This window comes from Anolis carolinensis, unplaced genomic scaffold (genome assembly GCF_035594765.1).
Source record: "Anolis carolinensis isolate JA03-04 unplaced genomic scaffold, rAnoCar3.1.pri scaffold_8, whole genome shotgun sequence".
Taxonomy (NCBI): Eukaryota; Metazoa; Chordata; class Lepidosauria; order Squamata; family Dactyloidae; genus Anolis; species Anolis carolinensis.
Window position 1 is genome coordinate 24,426,622 of NW_026943819.1, and position 22,755 is coordinate 24,449,376.

Here is a 22,755-nt window from a genome sequence, read left to right on the forward strand (position 1 = left end):
TGGATAAGTGAATATGTTGGATAATAAGGAGGGATTAAGGAAGAGCCTATTACACATCAAATTAGGTTATGATTTTACAAATTAAGCACCAAAACATCATGTTTAACAACAAATTTGACAGAAAAGTAGTTCAATACGCAGTAATGCTAGGGTCATTACCCTAGTCATTACTGTATTTACGAATTTAGCACCAAAATATCACGATGTATTGAAAACATTGACTACAAAAATGCGTTGGATAATCCAGAACCTTGGATACGCGAATCTTGGATAAGTGAGACTCTACTGTAGTATTAAGAGGCCTCTAAGGCACAGTTATCATCTGTGTTACCCTTCTTTGTGAGGTGTGATGGAACCAGAAAGTAGGAAAGATGGGGAGTGAAGGAAGAGGAAGACCACCTTAGGCAAACCTGTCACTAGGGTTTCTTGACAAGAGGGAATTGTGACATGCTCAGAGTCACCCAATGAGTTTCCATGGGTGAATGGGAATTTGAATCTTAGTCTCTCAGTGTCCTGATCCAATGCTCCAACTGCTGTAATGCCCTGGGCCCTTAAAGGTTACGATTTTGTGCCACAAAAGGGCAGCTGCTTGCTCTTACATTCTTGGCCAAAGCAGGCATTGTCAGCTACAAGCATGGTTGAGTCATGTGCAGTTGCACATTACTAGAAAAAAGTAGTGAGGTGAAACAAGACTAGCTGGTAGTGCAAGTGCTTATCAAGTGTTGAATATTAAAGAATATAATGAGGTAGAAATCTCTGCTGGGAAACCAACCTTGGTGTTTTCTAGAAAAACAGAAGCATCCATCCCAGCATGTGAGGGCCTCCAAAGGGAAGCCCTGCCTTGATCCCTGAGGCGTACCTTCCTTCTTCTCTTTTGCTCCTGAAAATTGCAGCAGATGCCAGGCTTGCAATTTCCAAACTTGCTTGAGTTGCAAATGGACAAGGGAGCAGAGATTCTGCTGAGCCAGCAAGCTTACCTCCTTCATTTTGCCGGCACAGACTTCACATCTCCAGGGGAAGCCCTTCATTGGGTTAGGGCTCCAGAGTTGGTAACAGAGCTTGTCGCCTCTAGGCATGTACGGAGCCTTTTAATAAGGAAATATACACAGCCCCGGAGAGCTGAAGCAGATTAGATGAAATGGGAAGTGACATTTCCCAGGCCTCTGAAGGAACACCAACGTCTCCCCCGTTGCTTCCTTGCAGACAGAGATGCCGGTTGGCAAAAATGAATCTGAGGAGTGGGGAAGAGAGAGCCCTTTTTATCATTCCAGCTCTTTTAAAGAGCGTGTTGGGGCCTCCAGTGTCATGGCATAACCTGGAAATCTATGTGTGTGTGAAAGAGACAGAAAAATGGCAGGGATGGAAAGGTATGTCGCAGTGACAGACTAGATAGGTTTACTGCTCTTTGTGCATGGAGAGAAACACTGTTTTTCATATTGAGCTAAACCTACCTTCTTCCCTTAATATGAGGACATCTAAAACAGCTAGGTTAGGAATACGAGGTAAAGACAAGAGTAGGGAAGCTACCTTCATGTGAACCAGGTGAGATGGAATATGACACTTGCCTTTCTTGAACTAAAGGGACAAGGGGAAGGTGTAATAAATGTCGCAGTGTGTTCCAGACTCTATAAAGAGGAATGGTCCTGTTTACGATTACTTCTACCTTGAGAGAAGAGTATCATCATAGTCCTATTCTAACACATAAAATGGTGGGGAAGAAGTATAGTGGGATGCTTTTTGCTGTTGTTCAGTTGAATGGATCAGGTCGATTATGGGTATTTGGAATGGTGAGAGTTGTAATCGTCTAAATCTGGAGAGTCAAACATCTGAGATAGACCAGTTCAGGATTTCTCCTGCTAAAGTTGGCTAATTTTGTTTCTTTAGCATTCGGGAGTTTGAATTAGAGATGGCAGCCACCAATATAATTATATAGAACTAGCTTGGGGACCCGGTGGTGCCCGGGTCATTTGAGAATTGTATTATTTGTCTTTCAATGCTATGTATTCTGTTTGGAGTGGATGAACTACAATTCCCAGAATCATGGCTCAATCCTCCCCAAACCCTGCCAGTATTATAAATTGGCCATTTTGGGCCTGTGTACCAAGTGTGGTCCAGATCTGTCTTTGGCTGGTCATCGCCTGGCTGTAGTACTCTCTGGATGGGGGTGAACTACTACAACTCCCAAAGTCCCGGGACAATTGCCTGAAACATCTGTCAGTATTCACAGCAGGCAATGTTCAGTCTGTGTCCCAAGTTTGGTCCAGATCCGTTATTGGCTGGGTTCAGTGGTCTTTGGATGCAGGTGAACTACAACTTCCAAAATAAATGCCCCTTCCCACAAACACCTGCAGTATGTTCAGTTGGTCATGAGGCTTCTCTGTGTGAAGTGTGGCCCTGGTCCATTGTTGGTGGGGGTCACTGTTTCTCTGGATGCAGGTGAACTATAACTCCCTTCCCCCCAAACTTGTCCAATATGTTGTATTGGTTATGGGGGCTCTGTGTGCCAGGTGTGGTCCTGGTCCATCATCGGTAGGGTTTGAAGTGCTCATTCATTGCAGGTAAACTATAAATCCCAGTATCTACTACTCCCAAATGTCCATTGTGTAAATATCTTGCAGCATCAAACCTGGTTACGTGGATGGTTCCATCCTTTGGAGACTTTTAACCACTCTGTACAATTTCTGCCCACAGTCTACGTGGATTCACTCCCTGGAGTGCCGTTCCCGACAGTGCCGTGGGGCCTGCATTCTTCCGAGGCACCCTCCAAGTGCAGCATTTGCCTCAGGATACTTTCTTAAAGCTGGAGGTCAGTTTCCTTATCCCCCCCCCCCCCAAAAAAAAAACCCTCAAGAATTGTTACAATAAAGATTGACCCTTGTCAGTGTGTCTTAGAGTCTCAAATTGATCACAGACTTTTTTTTAGGTATATATTCAGGAAAACTAGGTATACTTTATATGCCAGTTATTTTTTGGAAATTAGTGCAGGACAACCCTTGTATCTATGGGGGATATATTCCTGAACTTTCTATAGAAACACAAAACCATGGATAATAACAAACGCCTTTGAAATGACCGACTGTTGCAGGTTTCTATACAGTCTCTTTTTAAATACATCATAAGGATTTTTATGTTTGGTTTGATGTGCTTTGTTGATTTCTGTTTATTAAAAAAAACCCATCCCCTATTTATCTGCAACATTAAATATACTTTTAAAGTTAAAAATAGTCTTTGTAGTTGGCACCAGCCATGACTCAAGGCAATGTTGATGTTGGGCTGCATTTTTGTAGGCATCACTGCAGTACAGTTTTTTTTGCCTTGGTCACAGACCATGGGATCTAAACTGAAGAGGAATGTAATGACTTTAGTTTTTGGTCATTTACCCCGTTTGGGTGGTTGAAAGCCATTTTCCCTATGGACGAATGCCTGTGTATTTGCTTCTCCAGTGTTGCCCTCTTTTCTGTCTTGCCAGGGCTGGGAAAAGGGAGTTGTGTTTGTTAATGGGCAAAACCTTGGTCGCTACTGGAAGATTGGTCCTCAGGAAACCCTTTACCTCCCAGGGACGTGGCTTCAGGAAGGACACAATGAGGTTAGTTGCTTGATTTGGAACACATGCTTTCTCTTAGCTAAATGCATTTGGGATCCTATGATATGTGTAACAACTTATCCTTCTTGGCGTTAACAGTTTGATGTCTCAGTGAATGTTAGTGCTTTCTGGCCTGCAGGTTCCATTCAAGTGCCATTGACTATGCAGCAGATCCTATTTTTAAAGAATAAGATTCTATATCTGCCCTAAAAGTTTGTGTTAATGAACAACTCTCCAATTTGCTGAATTCTTGAGATAGCAGAAGGGAAATGCTGAGATTTTGGGTTTGAGTTGACTATAATCCAGATTTTACTTGTCCATGTGAGCAAAAGTCTTCAAGTTGGTTGTCAACTTATGGTAACCGTGAATGTAATAGGATTTTCTCAAGCAAGGAAAAGCTAGAGGTGGTTTGGTCAGTTCTTTCCTCTGAAATATAGCCTACAGTACTTAGGGTTTGTTGATGGTCTCCCATCCAGTTACTAACCAGGGCTGACCCAGTGTAACTCCAGAAATCAGCTGGGATCTGCTGCCTTTAAGGCACCCATGTATACATTAAGTAAAATTGCACATTGAAGTAAAATATACAGTTATCCCTCCACATCTGTGGGTTGAATTTTTGCAGATACAATTATTTGTGATTTGATTAATATGTTCTGTCTAAAAAACCCTAGATCAGGCATGGGCAAACTCCGGATCTGCTGGTGTTTTGGATTTCAACTCCTACAATTCCTAATAGCTGGTAAGTTGTTAGGAATTGTGGGAGTTGAAGTCCAAAATACCTGGAGGGCTCAAGTTTGCCCATGCCTGCTCTAGATCCTCTATGGCGACTTTATAGTGAATTTCTACCCGAAGTTGACCATAGAGTCATTTTAGAGGGCCTAGAGATTCCTAGAAAAAAACAGTTATATGGGAATCTCTAGGTTCTCCAGCATTATTCTATTATTTGCTTCCATTGTTAAGTTTATTTATTTATTTTATTAATTATTTATTTATTACATTTATATCCCGCTCTTCTCACCCCGGAGGGGACTCAGAGTGGCTTACAAATCAAATGTATATACAATATATTATTAGCATAGCACAATATAAGCATTAAATTACTATATTGTACTATATCGTTATATGGTAATATTATTAGTTCACTATATAGTCATTCTGGAGGACCTCTCAATTCCTAGAGAGGTGTTTGCTCAGGAGAAAAAAAAACTGCTTATTTTATTTGTGTTTTTTTTCATTATGTGGTGATCCTGCAACTCTAACCACTGAGAAAGTGTAGGGCCTACTGTAATAAATGAAATACACCAAATGTTCTTGCAACCCTCCACCCCCAAGTTGCATGTTGGCATACAATGGAATGAAGCTAATTTAAAAATGTTAAAAATAGGTTCCTGACTATTCCAAATTCACCCACCCTTCTGTAGAAGTAAATTAAGTTTTAATAACTAATTCAGCTGTACTTGTCACTCTTTCCTCGTGTTTGTGTTTGCATGTTAAAAGAAAAGAAAAGGAATGCTGGCATCTGTGCCAAAGCTATTATTTTTCCTCTTCTCGTTTCTCCCCCAGATTATCGTTTTTGAAGAGCGTTCTGCCGGCCGGATTCTCCAATCCACAGACTTGCCTTTCCTAGGAAAGGTTCAATACGTGAGCTGAGTGTGGGACTGTGGTCTCCCTGGCCGCTCTACCATCCACAAGGTTCACTTTAAGCTCTGGTTGAGGGTTCCTGGGGCACCGAAGTCTGGAAACAAGCGAGTCTTCTCCTCCTCCTCTGCTATATCCCTGAGAAAGTCATGCCTCTATGCCAATGAATGTCCTGGTTATGGATTATGTTTGATTAGTTAAGGTTTGCCTCATCCGTGGATTTAAGAGGATGACTCTGAATACTTGAAATGAGAAAACAAAATCCCCAGATATCTTGGAGTCTTGTCCTAGAGGATCCAACAGTTCCACTGGTTCGTGCCCCATTTGTAACAATAGAAGCCAAGGAACTGGCAACGGGATCAGTGTGCAAGGGGTGCTGAGGATCTGGTGAATTTAAGAAGCTCCTCCAGGGTTTCAACTTGAACCAGGCCCAGTTGGAAGAGAAATGGTCTCACTGGCACCTGCAATAACCAAACCGGGGATATACAGGACTTTCCAGACAGTTGAAGCCCTTGTTGTTTTGAAGAATAGATTGTCTTTTATTCCCCTCTTAGGTGCCTAGTTTGGTCCTTAGGCGGGATGGGTAGGAATATAATTTTTACATTTATGCATCTATTTTGTAGTGCAACCCCTGGATTGTTATTATTTATTAAAGGTACTTGAAGGACCACAGCAAGTTCTCCAAACCCCAGCAAATGAGCTGGAAGACATGTCCAAGCCATATAGAAATGGAAGCCGGCTGCCTTTGGGAGTGCCCACACTTGGAAATTGGACATTATGTCGAACTTCTAAGTGCACAGGACGCTCCACAAATTGGTTAATTCTGTGCTGTTTGTACCGGTGAGAACAATGTATATGATTTCCTGAAACAGAATGCAGATTGCCACTGGCTATAGTTTATAGCAGGGTTTTGTGGGTTTTCCATGAGATGGCAGAGGTCCCTGTGATAGTAATATAGAATTCTGAGATGTCTTCTTCCTCCCTCCCCATGTCTTCCCTACATATAATAGGCCAGGATGGATGGCCATTGGCTTCCTGGCGGTAGATGATGAATGCATTAGATCAAAACATCTGAAGACCACCAAGTTGATGAAGACTGAATTAGAACATCAGGGGAGATTTTGCTTGACTGATCTCTCTCTGATAGAGTAAGAAGATTACCAACAGATCTAGGCAGAATCTGGGACAATGCCATCCAAAGTTCAACTGCCTTGTTCTGGTTCTCCTTGAAAACTGGCAAGACTTTATGCATAGTCCACACACTTCTATGCCATATGGATGAAGCGAGGCTTTCTGACTATTCCCAGACTTTCTCTATTTTTTGTTGGCCTTTGTAAGACAAGGCTAACAGTAAAAGTAATGAGAGTCAGCTTGGAAAGAAAATACCTTCTTTTTCACCTGCCTTCCCTGGAATCCAAAGTATTCTGAGAAGGCAATGTAGTATATGTACACAAGAGAAGATGGGTGTGTGTTGATTCTCCAACTGAAACTTCAGCCAGTATTTAGCATGACGAGGCAGCTGTCTATTAAATTTCTCAGAATCTGGAACAGCATTAGGCAGGGGAGACAGCATGGTGTCTTCCAGATGTTAACTCAGGGACTGAATCCCAACCAGAATGGCCAGTAGCTCAGGACTGAAGTCCTACAACCTGGTGGTCTTTGGAAGGATATACTGAGTTCTTGCTTTTCTTCCAGTTTTCAGATAACCCCGAGACCTTCTCATTTCCAAATTGAGACCAACCAAATCTCTATCAGCACCCGTTTGGGGAAGAGTTCTTTCTCCAAATGCTCAAGATCCAATGTTTTACTTCTTTTTCCACTAATCTGAATTTCCTAGCTCCATTTCCAGTCCTTTAAAAAAATGAACTATGTTCTCTAACATACCTCTACCTGCTCAGGTTATTATTCAGGAAATAGTTTTGCCTCAGCGTTGGCCCAGTCCCATTTCGTTTTTTGGCGCAACTGTGACTTGGCAGGCACAATAAATTTTGAGGGCCATCTGGCTGTTAAAAACCATATTTAATTTTATTTAACAAATTAAATACAGTTGAATTCAAACTTGAGAACAGACAGTGCAGCTTTTAAAAAAAGAAACCAAACCCATTGTCTATCCGGATGATGTGTTCCCAGCCCACGCAAAGACAGGTGGCTCCCAACAGCGGAGAGCCAACAGCGCTTCCACAAGTTCCGCTGCAGAAACCTGGGCACTGCAGTTCATAAAAGCACCTTTTATTTTGCAAAACAAAATCGAAATTAAAGGATGCATCATTCTGATTTATTGTTAAAAAATCCTTCATGGTTCACCACAATCTGACAGGGTTATTGTTGTAAATAAAAAAGACAAGGCATGCTATAAGAGGAGATGGCAGTTGGAAGCCACTCTTGCATTGTCAAAACTAAGTCTTTTTTAAAAAGCTCAATGCCTCTCACTTCTCTTCAATGAGTTTGATCTGGTTGTGTTTTTCGAGGTTTCTAACTCGGGCTCATAATGGAGGGAAACGCCAGCATGAGACGTTCTGGATTGTCCACATTTCATACAGTTGAGTTTTGAATTTAGTCCAAGGTTTTCTCCTCTGGGCAAAATAAATTACAAAAGAATTGTTCACAGTTGGAAACAAAAGAGCCTTATTGGTTTTAAGGCCTGTTGGTTTGGGGTTTTTCTCTCTCCCACTTGATTGTTTTAATAAATAGTGCCATAAATGGACAAAGAAAATAAAAATGGTCTCTTATTATTGTTACGAAGGTGATGGTTATTGTAAAGGTTGCAAAATATATAGAGATCTGTTATCAGTCCAGAGACTGACTTGATTTTACACTGCCTACATATCTTTACTAGTTTGGTTAAGGATTAAAAAAATAAGTGTTTTTCCTGTACAGAATTACATTACTTTCCCTTTCGCTGGCAGATATTATTTGTGCTTTACTTGTTTTGTTTTCATTTTTTTAAAAGGAAAGCTGAGATACAGGTTGTGTCCATTAGATGTTTAAATAACCTAGTGAGATACTTAAAAAAAAGATTCAGAGGAGGCCAAGTAGAATGTGTGGAATCTCTCTTTGGTCTCTCATTTTTGTTTTTTAAGAAAATCTGCAGGCAATTTCCACAAACTAAAGCATGAAGCTTCAGATCATTTCCCTTATACTCACCCAACATGGGGCTTTATCTGAACCCTGCCTGGGAGCAAAGCTTCAGTTAGTTTATGATATATACTTGTGTATACGTTGACTGCATGTAGCCATGGAGGGAGGGTCCAAATGATGGATTTTGATATGACCTGTGGATAAATTGAGGGAAAACACTAAGGCCAATTCAGCGGGGAAGCTGCCCTGGACCACCTTTACAACCATATACCAGGCATTCAAAAATACCAAAAAGCAGTGCCATAGTGGAGAGAAAACAGGATATAAATGCTTCTTTCAACTTCTCCCAGGATGGATTGAGCTCCACCTTTCACTACTGGGCTCCCTTTTTTTGACAAGATTTAAAGTACAATTCTTTTTCTGATCCTTAGATTCACTCTTCTTAAAAATGGATCACCTTCCTCATTCCTGACTCTCTCTGTTTGCATTGCAACTAATGACAGCATAGATTTGGTCCAAACCCCCTTCATGCAAGAATATGTGCATAAGGATCTCTGCATGCCTAAAACAGTATCTTCCAAGAAGATCCCCAGAGACCTAGAGTTCCAGTGTTTGGAAGCAAGGTAATATAGATGTTTCCTAAAGAATTCCATTCTCATCCCATTTTCAGGTATTGTTTTTTAAGTTTACTGAGCCAAACAGTACCATTAGTTCTATTGCACCACTTTAGAAAACAGGTGGCTTTGTATTGCTGGATGCCCCTGCAGATGTTATTTCCAATGTGTAACACAGTGAGGTCAACAGAAAGATAAAAATTATAAAGCCCTCTGCCTGATGTGCTACTTTACTTTAAAAAAAGGATGACGATTTACCTATTCCTCTTAAATCATGCCACTTCATTCTTCCTACTGTGTAGATTGGCTCTGACAATTACTTGCTAAAAAAGGAACTCTCTGACTCACAACCTTCTACATTTTCAAGGACAGATCATATCCTAGCACCACCAACACATTACTTTCTCCAGGGGTTTGAGGATGGTGTGATTGTTCCTCAACTGGATTCGCAGCTTTGACTAGCATCCTATGGTCCCCATCCCATTGCTTCTTTCTCTGTACCTTTTAAATGGGACCTAAACAAGGATTTTCAACCAACTGATGTCTTTTTCTTACAACGGGTCTATTTGGTTCCGGGGGGATTGAGGAGGTAGTCTCACTAGGTGGTTCTTCAGTTGAGAAAGCATGGTGGCTTTACATGAACTTCGAACAATCCAAGCGAGATCCAAATATGGTGGAGTCAGATAAGAAGACCTATCAAGCCAACCAAAATGTGGACATGGTGTGTTTAAATGGGACATCATCTCAATGAAAAAGATATGGTTAGGTATGCCATTGTTTACAATCGACAGCTTTTCCTTCCCCTCTCCCACACCTTGGCCAAATCCTGCCATCTTTTACAACATAATAAATATAATTTTGAAAGGAAAAGTGCCACAGCCAAGGACAGCATTTCCTTCTTAATGGAAGAGCTGCTTTGTCTAGTTGTGCCCAGTAAGAAGTTCATGCCTTCTGAGACGGAAAGAACCAGTTACTGGTCAAAATGGTGACTAGTGGATGTCCTCTGGAAGGCAACCCCTTGTTCTGAACCGTGGCTTCCAAAGGTGGCTTTCCAGGCACATGTCCTTATGCGAGCATCATCCGCCCCTTTCATCCCATGAGTCTCTGCACCTCCGACCAAAAGTGTCTCCGGCTCCGCCACTTCTGTGCTATTTTTTCCTGCTTTTTTAATGGTTCATCTCCAGAGGGTGAGTTGTGTCGTTATCCTTCTTCATTCAAGAATTCGACAAGGAAGCGCAGGAGAGGCCGAGCAGTTGGTGGTTGTTTGGCAATTGTGCCCAGTTGCTCTCAGTTTGTTAAAAGTATCCAGACTATGCCTGGAGACTGGCTGGCTGGCTTGAGGACTCAACGAGAGGGGAATATGCTGCAAATCAAAACATTTGTTTTGAGAGTTATTTTTTTCCCTGTATTTTAGCAAGAAGCCACTCTGCAACTTACCCAACTATTGCCATTACAACTATCTTCAACATCAGCAGATCTCATGTTAACTGAGACATAGCAGATGTCCAAAATGTGTCTCATCCAATCTTTTTTCTATCAATAACTATCACATTATAATGCCATGCAGTGCTTTCCCTGTACCTAAGATAAGGAATGGGGGTGAAACAACAAGATGATTCCATCTTATACTAAAATTGCAGAAGAGAGAGGAGAAAATTGATACAGATTTTGGACAACTGCCCTGGTTTTAGGTAATATGGAAGTGCTTTCCTTCGCCTATCCATATATTACAGTTAAATCTCAAAACTGAATAGATGCTGACAAAGGTAAATGAATGTTGATAATGATGCTGGCTGGGACTTTAGGGAGGTGCAGTTCAAAGCATATGGAGAGCCAAAGATTGAGAACTCAGTTCTCCATTATATTTTGCAAATGGACAGAAACTCAGATATGTTGAATGTGAACTGTTGCCTAAATGGCAGCAATTCACCCAGGTGCATATGAAACGAGGAATGAAAGATACATTTACAAAATTGGGCTGGAATTGCCAATGTGTACAGGTTTGCCAACATTCATTTTTTTTGGACATTTAGGAACAGGGTTGATTCCAAGATAAGCAGTAAAGAAGTTGCCAACAAATTGGATATTTGCATATCCCCTTGTATAAGATTAGGCCCTTGTAATGTTTTGGTGTAGTTTTTAAAGAGGTGATTATTTACACCTATAGATAAGAGCTCATCCTTTCACATACTCAAAACCTACAGTGATAACTATTTCAGTTATAGCAGGGATCAAGACCAAGACTATGCTTTGATTCGGTAGCTTTTGCTTTAACCACAGCTTCATACTTGATCTCATTATTTGCGGATTTGATTGATATGGTTTCTTTCTAAGATACTGGATTCCAGTGTGACTCTGCAGTCAACTTTAATCAGAGATTGGCCATAAAGTTGTGCTGGAGGACCTAGACATTTCTAGAAAGGCATTTTCTCGTTATTTTAAAAATAATGTTCCTTTCCTTATTATTTTTAGTTTTTCCACTTTTATAGGGGTTAATCCCAAAAAATGTAGAGGTCTGATGGTCCTGACAAAATAACATGTTCCATTCAACTCTGTTGAATTATCTGGACTAATAACCATGGAACACTAATGTGCAATAAAATCTTGACTATGTGTGTGTGTATATACACCCCATATTCATATCTGAGATTTCCTCATACACACTTAACCAAAGAGTCTTGGTAGAATGTTACCTGCTAATATATTTCTCTGGATATTTTTTTTGGTGTGATGTCAGATTTCCACATTTGCGTCTGTGAAGCCTTTCTTCCCCTCATTCACCAGTACCGGTTTCTCCGTCCTTGTGTGCCAGACAAGAATCTGAATGAAAGAGGGAACAAAAAAAATTGGATTGCCACCTATTTTGTCTTATATCGATAAACCAATAGCATCTAACATCTAACAACGAAAGATCACCAGCAAAAGGGTGAAAACTTCATGGGCGCATTCCCTCCTTCCTTTCTCCTTCCTTTCTCCATTTTTTCTTGTGTCAGTAAGATGTAAAAAGAGCATAGAAAGAAGTGAGACATTGTATGGTGCTATGTCTCAGGGTATTTACCCAATCCTTTGGCACACTTGTTGACAGACCCTCCGTTCATCAACACTCACCATCTTTCTTTGGCTTGCACATCCTCTTTCCCCTTGCGCCCACTGAAATACTTTTGACACTCATTTTGGTTCTCCTATGATATGTGCTTTGGTTCTTGAGCACCAGTTGATTTCAAGAAATAAGACACTGTCTTTGCTGCAGGAGTTTTGTGCCATAGCAAGAGAAGATATCTACTTCTTATCTTCCAAAGAAGATTGCCAATGAGCCCAACAATCTCTCTTCAACCTATGAACCAATAAGCTAGATAGACCCACTCACCGTGTTTGGGGGCTTCAAGATGCTTAGCAGTTTCCATCTCGTAGATGGATAACATCAAGCCCTGGGAAGCCAGCAAGAGACATATGTCCTTAAGAGCCTTGTTCAATCATTTCCCAGCTTTTTCCTTCTCCATCAAGATCAATTTTTATCTCCTAAAGGTTTAGTTTCTGACAGAGGAGTTCAAGCTACAGTGTGATGGTATACAGTTAACCCTTCACATTTGCTAGGGTTAGGATTGAGGTAGTGCTGCTTTTTAACCTGAGATAACATCTCTCCATCAATCTCAGGATCCTCAAAAGTTACTATGGTCAACTTCCACAAGACATTGACCATACAATCACACTGGAGAACCTAGAGATGTTGCTCGAGGAATCTCTAGCTTCTTCAGTGTAACTCTGTGCCTTTGGAGAGTAACTATTTTATGTGTTGTCGAAGGCTTTCATGGCCGGGATCACAGGGTTGTTGTATGTCTTTCAGGCTGTGTGGCCATGTTCCAGAAGAATTCTCTCCTGACGTTTCGCCCACATCTATGGCAGGCATCCTCAGAGGTTGTGAGGTATCATACCTCACAACCTCTGAGGATGCCTGCCATAGATGTGGGCGAAACGTCAGGAGAGAATGCTTCTGGAACATGGCCACACAGCCCGAAAGACATACAACAACCCTAACTATTTTATATTTCTTTTCAGTTGCTCCCTCTAATATCTATCCTCTAGACTACACCACTTCCTTATGACCCTGTTCGCTATGGTTTTTATTCTTATGTCTTTCTCACCCCGAGTTTTAACTTAATGTTCATGTGGTCCGCCCTTGTTTTCATTGTTTCCTTGATTTGTATTGTAATGGATATTATTATTTATTGTATTGTTCACTGTGTTGTGATGTGTTGTTCTTTTATATGCTGTTTATATTGTATTGTTCTGGGCATGGCCCCATGTGAGCCGCCCCGAGTCCCCGTTGGGGAGATGGTGGCAGGGTATAAATAAATTATTATTATTATTATTATTATTATTATTATTATTATTATTATTATTATTATTATTATTATTATTATGACCAACTTCTGGCCAAGTTCCACATATAGTTTCACTGAAGAATCTAGATTCCTAGAGAGAACAATTGTCGAGGAATCTCTAGGTTCTCCAGTGTAAATCTAGGTAAATTTGGTGGATATATATAATTAACAGAAACTATTTCAGTCCTATCTTTTTGAAATTTGTCCCATCTTTTGGTTTTTGACTTTTCCAAACACTGGAACATGCCCCCCCCCCCCCCACACACACACTCCCCCAAAAAACTATGAAATGGTATTCAGTCCTAGGGATGCGTGAGGTTCTCCATCTTTCTTCCATTCTCTTATTTTGGCTATACCAGATGTTCAGTAAAAATAGAGCCTCGAAAAGCCAGGTTGATGATTTGGGTTGCCACTGCCTGCAGCATATCCCCCAGTACCCGAACCACACATTTGTTTTGGCAGATTACATTGACTTGATTCATCTCTAGTGGAACTATCAATTATGCACACGCCTCCAGTGCTCTAGCATCGCACATTGCCTCTCTAATTACAGAAGTCATTGAAACCATGGTGCTATTTTTTTCATTGTCAAATCTCCAAAGGATTGTTCCTCTGAATCATTTTGAACATCCCAGGCCTTCTGCACACCACGGAGGAAACTGGCAACTCTGCCTACAGTAAAGGAATCGTCAATGAGAATAATGTGAGACTTCCAAAAAGGACTGTCTTTTAGACAAGATTCCTATCCAGAGACTGCTGGAAGAACTATGAAATTGCTAGATAACACATCTCTATGTAAGACTAGGTCCTCTATTTCAACCCTAATGGAAACATACCACAGAATAACCCAAATGGCTAGAGATGACATAACTTGTTAGATGCAGGTAGATGAAATTGTGGGTACCATTCCACAGATATGGGGATTGTACTCTACCTTGAAAATCTGTGATTCCATCAATGTAGGTAATTCTTCAATAAAAAAGACCACAATTATTCCTCATTATCATTGTGCTGCTATGGCCAATCCAAGAATTACATGCCTAAGCTGATTCTCAAGATAGTAGCCATTCAGTTGGCTACCACAATATTCTTGAAGCCTTAATCATCCCAACCTCTGAAGTTTACATGTGATTGAACTGCAAATCCCATCAACAATAATCCACAGAGCTAATAGGAAGTATGCTGGGAGTTAGAGTCCGACACGGTTTGAGAACTCCCCTGATTGATCCCCACCCCAACCTTATCAGAGCCTCTGCTTCCAAAGATGATTGTTGTCTTCCATGCCACAAAGAAAGTGACACAGCAGGATGTTTATGGTATACAGCTTATTATACATCTGCTGCATGTTTGTGGTGTGTATGAGTGTGTGAGAGATAAAAACAGAGAGAACAGCAGACACCCGGTAGCAAATTTTACAAGCAAGAACATGGCCTCCCCGAACAAATCCACCACGGACAACAACTTCAGTTGCAATCCTTAAAGAAATGTCTACAATACAATTTCTGCTCTTTGTATCTGTGTGGTCCGTTGGCGCATCCTTCTGCGCCCCATTCCCACTCTTCCACCTGATTCCCCTCACCTTGACAGGCCTTCTGTCTTGTTGCTATGACAATGGACCACATGTTTAATCGATCCAGTTTCATACTCTTGCCTCCTTCCTTTGCTTTGCTGGAAAGAATCCTGGCTGGATATGAGAGCTAGGTTTGCTTGCTTACAAAGGACATAAAGCTGTGGACTCTTTTGCTACTAGACCCTCATGTTTCCAAATTTTTTGATCTCTAGGAAGACAGGGGATTCTTTCTAACAAAAGTCAATGAAAGATATATATTTTCTCTACTAGCCTAAGTGAATAGTGGGTAGACATTGTGCTGCTGACAATTCCACAACAGAGCAGCTAAGAGCTCTGGCCTTTCCCCCAGCCATGGAGAATGCAGAAGGAGGATCATGTTTTCAGACCAAAAGCAACATTTTGAGGATTCCTCCACACAGTTAAACAGGAATTTGGCCACATATGCTTATTCCCTCTGAATGATGTCTTCCTTTTCATGTATGGGCAGGAAGAACATGCTTAGATGGTACAGGGCCTAAAGAGATAGTGGTATCATTTTTGCAGTGGTCTAGAATATAAATATGAGTGGCTTGACATGACAAAATTAGGCTGTGCTGAAGCCTAGCCTCATCTGCAAATGTATAGTGTTTTGTGGATTGGGCAGGGAGGGTATTTCAAAGTATTGGGTAAGTTAGGTAAAGGTAAAGGTTTCCCCTGATGTTAAGTCCAGACATGTCTGACTCTGGGGGTTGGTGCTCATTTCCATTTCTAAGCCAAAGAGCCGGCGTTGTCCGTAGACACCTCCAAGGTCATGTGGCTGGCATGACTGTATGGAGCGCCATTACCTTCCCGCCGGAGCGGTACCTATTGATATACTCACATTTGCATGTTTTCGAACTGCTAGGTTGGCAGGAGCTGGAGCTAACAGCGGGCACTCACGCCGCTCCCGGGATTTGAACCTGGGACCTTTCAGTCTGCAAGTTCAGCAGCTCAGTGCTTTAACACACTTCGCCACAGGGGCGAAGTAATTACTACATAGCATTACTGCCTATTGAACTACTTTTTCTGTTAGATTTGTTGTATAACATGATGTTTTTGTGCTTAATTTGTAAAATCATAATGTAATTTGATGCTTAATAGGCTTTTCCGTAATCCCTCCTTATTATCCAACATATTCGCTTATCCAACATTCTGCTGGCCCGTTTATTAGTGAGACTCAACTGTATTGGGTGAGTTAGGAGTCGTTAAATAAAATTAATGCCATGGGGCAGCTCCTATCATCATGTTCTAGTTTCTTTGGCTGCCATCAAAGAGCACTGTAGGCAGGATTTATTTTGAAGAAGATTGTCTCTGCCCTTTTAGTTTACATATTAAAATTGTAGGGAAGCATGGCTAGCCTCTTCAGCATATGGTGTAAACTAGAAAAGTAATCCCATCTTATTTGACGACTATCATCCTACTTTTTTAGGCTATGTAAAAGTGACTCAGGTATCACTGATGGCCTACAGATGCAAACCAAGGAGCAGGAAGAGTAAACCCACACCCTGATTTCCTCTCTCATTGAAAAAAAAAAAGCACTGTCATGAATTGAGAAAGGAGCCTACCTTAGTGCAATTGGCAGCTTTGGGCTCAAGGTCATTCAGGGTCACCAGCTCTCGAAGTAGGCTGCTTTCCTGGTAGCCGCCCTTCACCCCTCGTAGTTTGAAGTAAGCCTGAGGTCGCTGAAGGATGAGCCTGAGGTTCACAGCAAAACCTGCCATGTCGATGGCAAAAGGCCGGTGAGGGTCGAAGACAGTCTTCCAGCCATACACCTTCCCAGCAGAATTCACTTTGGGCGACTCGTACCGCAAGCCTCCCACGAAGGCCACTGGCCACACTGAGACTTTCCTGGTGGTTCGCATCTGGAGGCAAAAGAGAGAGAAGCTGCAGAGCTGGAAGAGCTTCTTTTGAAGGAGGAAGATATGCCAATGACAGCCAACAACATCAGGAGAGCCATCCCATTCACCCCTTTAAGGTGAGCCATTTACCTGAGCAATGTCCACCTGTCCCATCAGTGCCACCAGATCTCTACCTGTCCCACCACAGTGACATCCAGTGGGACCTTCTATTTGGCTCATGGCATCCGTGTAAGACTTTATTATATAATCCCACCACCACCTTTGAATCACTTCTTCCACCATGTGTCAGAACTCTTATGCAGCATTCTCAAAGGCATGAATGTACTTGTATAATGCAAAAAATAATGTATTAAACAGAAGTGCAACACAGTTCAAGGATTGCAGTTGGCCCTCCACATTTGTGGGTTTAACACTATGTGTTTTTGATTATGCATGGATTTGTTTCATATGTTTTCTCTAGGTATATCTAGGTACTCCAACATTAGGGTAAATACAATGGGTTTTTTAAAAATCACTTTCAAAGATGCCCAGCACCACTAAACCCAACAAATGTGGAAAACCTCTTGTACTCTGTACACAACTCAAAAACTTCTACCATCAGCCACTATTGACCAAGCTCTTCTGATTTCTAAAGTAGGCAACTCTTCTGGTGATGGTGAGGATGATGATGTTCAACATGCTTTTTTTTCAAAGGTGAAGGCACTTGTCTGCTGACAGAAATACTTCAGCTCCAAGGGGACCGTATCATGTGATTTTTCTGAGTGCTTGAAATGCATTGAGATTCTCTTCATCAACACCACTCAAGTTGGCTGAGGAGGTGCCAAAGTAAGATGTTACATGGAACAAAAACTTAAATTATTACAGTTTTTAAAGAGAGAGGTGTTTGTATGTAGGCTAGAACATTTCCAAGTCTCTAAGATACATCTGTGAAATTCTCCTCAACTCCAAAGATGCTTCCTAGCTTTTTATTCAACACAAGAGGCCCACAAGTGGAAGCTTTCCCCATCTCTCCTTGTTTCTCTTTCTTTGTCACAACTTCTCAGCTGGTCTCCCAAATCTGAGATCTCCCAATCTGGCAATTATGGCAAAAGAGTTTGAGATGTTTGTTTTCTTGCACCATATACTAGCAAACAGCTCTCACTAACCACAAGGGGATGGTCGTGATAGCTGGACAGTGAAGAAAGCAACTCATTGAAATATGGAGTTGGAGAAGAGTTCTGTGGAAACTGTGGACTGCTAAAAAGAAAAATCAGTGGGTCCTTGAGGAAATGAAGCTTGCACTCTCTCTAGAAACCATTATGACTCTACTGTTGGACTCTGGCCATATCAGGAGAAGACGGGACTCACTAGAAAAGACAGTCATGTTTGGTAAGAAAGAAGGCAGTAGAAAAAGACTGAATGCCAGATGGAGAGACTCAGTCAACAAAGACAAGACCTGAGCATAGGTGTATGCTCAGAATAGGTGTATTTGGAAGTCAAGGTTGACTTGAGAGCAATTAGCAATAGCAACAACTCTCACTACTCACAGCAGTGATGTAGGAAGAGGGAAACAGGCGTGATGATCCCAGCAACTTCCATTATCCCTGCAATGAAGCTTAGCTTTTCCAGGAAAGGAAGACAGATGCACCTCAAAACTTCAATCTGCTTTTGTGATTTTTTTTTTGTTTCTGTTATAATTGTTGTTGCGTTGGTTTGTTCTCAACCTTTGGTCCTCTAGAAGTTTTGGACATCCTCCTCCAGAATCTTTGCCCAAGCTGACTAAGCCTTCTGAAACCTGAAATCCAAAATGTCTGATGGACCACACATTGAGAACCACATCCTGATCAGTTGTAAACCTATCTTCCACTTTCTTTTTCCATATTCTCCTTTCTATAGTCAGTCCTTCTGTCAGTCTTTGAGAATATCCTGTTGCTCAGGCTCCAAGCTCAGGCAAGAGACAACATTTAATTTCCCTGTATTTAAATTAATTAGCATCACAATGTCGTCGAAAATGACTTCATTTGTAAATCCTCTGGGGAGGCGAGTGTGTCATTTGTGTGTTGAGAGGCTCCTGCGCACTGCCAGGGATGAATCAGAGTTAATATACTCAAAACGCAGAAATATGCAAATAAGTTAAGATTTGAAGGATGGTGGGGGGTGTTACTGCTGTGGAATTGCCTTCCCAGAACATTAACGACAGCAACAATAACAATGCTAGTCATCAAGATTACTTCTAGGACCTTAGTTAACATCAGAGTTTGGAAAAGTGATTCCTTTGAAGTCTAGAATTCTGGCAGTCTGGTAAGGTATTCTGGTATTTATACAGTCCCCCCTCCCACATATTCATGAGTTTAGGAGCACAGGGTTCCCAGAAAAGTGGGAAAGCCATGAATATACAGTAGTGGAGTTGGGACAAGGCTTCCTGAAGATCTTCTCAGATTTGTGGAGCTCATGGGCCATGGGTCTCCTTGAAGGAAAGATTATGAAATCTGCATATTCACACAGCAGCAACACACTTTGGGAGGAAGGCTACCAAAGCTGGCTGCTGTGTAGGTTTTGGGTTGTGCTTGCAAAGGGCGATCATTGGTACTCCATCTTCCAGAAGGCCGGCATCTTTGCTTTGAGAGGACAGAACAGCAGCGGTGGCCCTTGGAGACCACTTCCCTAAGGCCATATGGTAGCCAGTTTTGGAAGGGTGGTTGGAGAAGATGATTGTTTGTGCACCATCCTTCCAAAGCCTGACACATCTTCTTTCTTGGGGTGGGTGCATGCATTTTGCCTTTCATTTATTTTTGCAGCATTTTGTAAGTATCTACTAGGGACTGCCAGCTTATTTTGTGTGCATTGGCTGCACACAACAACCCACACAACAAGTTGTTTGAGGCAGGCACAATCCTTTTTTGGTTCAGTTTGAGGGCATCACAAGTGGTGTCTCTTCTTACTCCCCTTTTTCTACACTCCATTCTTGAGCACCACAATGGAGCTGCACCACTGTAAAGCATGTAAATATGTTCTACCATTGTAGCAAGCTTCACCAATAGCTCTAATAATGAGTGAGAAAGGGCCCCCGAAAGCGCCCCTTTGCATAATTACTTAACGAAATAGTAACAAAAAAATCATTACTCTCATTATAGTAACAAAATGTTGCGATATTTTAGAAACATTTTAGAAATGACTTATCGGTGCCCTTAATTTTGAAATGCATATTAAAAAAAAAATTCATCAGTCGCACAGGCCTACTGCCTATACATAAGCCTTATCTGCTTCCATTGGGTGAAGGACTGACTACATATGGAAAGAGCTTTCAATAATACCATACTATTTGCATTTCTTGACATTTAATGCATAATAAAAGCATAATCATTTAAGTAAGATAAGCTGATTAAATTGGTTGTGCATTCTGTGCTACTTTTGTTTTCTGCTCTATGTAGCTCTGAGTAGTGGAAGGAAGATAACTACTCTAGTAGGCTCTGAAGAATAATTTCTAAAAATGCGACAAAAGAATGGAGTTGCATTTTCGATCAAGATGTGAAATGGATTTGACAAAAGTGTTGTTGTTACACGAGGATCACTGCAGAGCTCTTGGAGTGGAACAAGTCCCTCAAGAATATAGTCCTTAAAAATAAAGGGACTGTAAACCACAGTTCATAAAACTGACCCTCCAGACTCCTGTTTCCTATTTCAACACCTCAGTTTTGTTGTTATCTGTGACTCAGCATATTTCCAGTTCTTCTACTCTGCCTTTGCTTTCAAACTCATAAAAGGTTACCTGCTAAATGTTTGGCACCATAAAATCAGAGCCCTGGAAAATTACATTTTTAAAAACTACTATTGGCAGAATGACCAAACCATGCTGGTTGCATGATTTGGAGAATTGTAATCCAAACAGGAATAATTCCCAACAGGTAGGAAAAATATACTTTCTTCTAATATACTTGAAATTGAGCATCTCTTATCCAGAATTCCAAAACCCCAAATACCCGCAATTGCCAACATGGGGACTCCTTTGCTTTCTGATGTACATAAACTTCATGTTATACATTGACATTATTTAAAATGATGTATAAAATTAACTTCTGACTGTGTGCATCTGAAATATAAACAGATTTAATATTTGGACTTGGGTCCCATCTACAAAGTATCTCATTATGTGTGTGTGTGTATGTATGTGTATGTATGTGTATATATGTATATATGTATGTATGTATGTATGTATGTATGTGTGTATGTACACACACACACACACACACACACACACAATAAAAGTGAAAAATGTGTATATGTGTAAGTGAAACCCCATGACCAACTGAACATACTGCAGGCATTTAGGGGAATGGACTTTGGTTTGGGAGTTGTTCACTTGCATGCAGAAAGCACTGAACCCAGCTGACGTAAGATCTGGACCAAACTTTGCACACAGACCCAACATGGCCAACTGTGCATACAGGCCTGGTTTGGGGTGACTGACAGATCTGGGAGTTGTAGTTCACCCTTATCCAGAGAGTCCTGAACCCAGCCGATGACGGATTTGGACCAAACTTGGCACACACACCCAACATGGCCAACTGAAAATACTGGCAGGGTTTGGGGGTGATTGCCTTGGGAATCTGGGAGTTGTAGTTCACCCTTATCCAGGCAACACTGAATCAAGCCAATGACAAATCAGGACCAAACCTAAGTGATATTACCTAACATCCCAAAATGTCTTCTTCTAATAACCTGGGCACCACTGGGTCCCCAAGCTAGTTATAAAATAAAAAGCCAAAACCAAAACATTTAGAATCACAGAATCATAGAGTTGGAAAAGACCACAAGGACCATTCAGTCCAACTCCATTCTACTCAATCAAAGCACTCCTGACAGATGGCTATCCAGCCTGTGGTTTAAAACCTACAGAAGAAGAGACTCCACCATGCTTCTGTCCCCAGTTATTCTGGATAAGGGATGCTCAACCCATATTTTCTTTTCAAGAGATGGACTGGCACACTTTGCACCAGCCAACCCTGCTGAGCATTTGCACAGGACTCACTTGCCTTCCAGTAATTCTGCATGAAGGATTTCAACCGGGTTGCCTGAAAGCAGTCCACCAAAGCTTTGCATCAGAAGGGCTTGTGTTTTCCATGGAAGGTCAAGGGTGGCGACCTTCACCTAAGCCATCGGGTGAGTCCACCCACCAGCAGCTTACCTCCTCAAAAAGTTCCAAGCTGTAGGTGTTATCATCATCGGCAAAGTACACAATCCCTGGCTGGCTGTTGTTTTTGTTGAAAGTCTCCCTCAGCCACCTTAGGGCCAGGTTCCTTTGCATTGTCCCCCTGGGTATCCGCGGGTCCCTCATGTCCCCTCTCAGCTTGTAGTTGCGTGGGGTCTCCACGTTGAGATGGGTGTAGTTCAGCCCCGTGTCCCTCAGGAGCCGCGTGACCAGTGAGGTACGCCGCTGGGAGTCCTCCACCAGGATCCAGTGCAAATTGGGCACGTGCAAAAAAGTGTTGGCCAACCGCGTCAGCTCTGCCTTTTGGACCGGCCGGCTGTAGGTGGGCGTGATGACGTGGATGGTGGGCAAGGCATCTGACCATGGAGGTGGCCGAGTGTAGACGTACTCTGTCCTAACCACCTCCACAATGTCCCGGTCTGACAGGCAGTACTCCTTGGAGTCGGAGCCCTGAGAGAAGTCACGATGGGCATCTCCACCATCTTCTGGAGGAGCAAATGGAAGAACAGAGAAAGAAGAATGTGTCAATTGGCATGGCAGGTCAAGGGATAAAGGACTCTCTTGGTTGAGGAAGGAAGTAGGAAAAGAAAGTATGGGAAGAAGAAGTCATGAGCAGAAAATGTTGGAAAGGGGAAAGAGAAAATAGGAATTTGTCTCCATTATTAATATTATTAATCATTACTAATACAATTCTGGACTGAGATAATTATAGTAGGCCTGCCACTTTTGCAGATGGAAGGGGAGTGAGACACCTATAAAAGTAAAAGCGCAACAAATACAGAAAAACACTATTTTTTAAACACCTTTTTAGGAATCCCGAGGACC

General features: G+C 41.7%; 2 protein-coding genes across 9 annotated transcripts in view; one reads left to right on the forward strand and one right to left on the reverse strand.

The window, feature by feature from the left end:
• Window positions 1-7,959, forward strand: part of glb1l2 (galactosidase beta 1 like 2) — a 48,940-nt gene extending 40,981 nt beyond the window's left edge. For all 4 annotated transcript variants that reach the window (XM_062961468.1, XM_062961469.1, XM_008119526.3 and 1 more), the window contains 3 exons: window positions 2,692-2,806; window positions 3,470-3,586; window positions 5,147-7,959. In XM_062961468.1, the coding sequence (XP_062817538.1) occupies window positions 2,692-2,806; window positions 3,470-3,586; window positions 5,147-5,233 (319 nt within the window). In that variant the 3' untranslated portion in view covers window positions 5,234-7,959. The remainder of the gene's footprint in view (window positions 1-2,691; window positions 2,807-3,469; window positions 3,587-5,146) is intronic.
• b3gat1 (beta-1,3-glucuronyltransferase 1) overlaps window positions 7,222-22,755 on the reverse strand; it is a 62,261-nt gene continuing 46,727 nt past the window's right edge. For 3 of the 5 annotated variants that reach the window (XM_062961471.1, XM_003226628.4, XM_008119523.3), the window contains 4 exons: window positions 21,907-22,415; window positions 16,449-16,745; window positions 11,607-11,733; window positions 7,222-10,276 (listed from right to left, as the gene is read on the reverse strand). In XM_062961471.1, coding sequence (XP_062817541.1) covers window positions 11,647-11,733; window positions 16,449-16,745; window positions 21,907-22,415 — 893 coding nt within the window. In that variant the 3' untranslated portion in view covers window positions 7,222-10,276; window positions 11,607-11,646. The remainder of the gene's footprint in view (window positions 10,277-11,606; window positions 11,734-16,448; window positions 16,746-21,906; window positions 22,416-22,755) is intronic. The other 2 variants (XM_062961470.1, XM_062961472.1) reach the window with 1 other exon arrangement.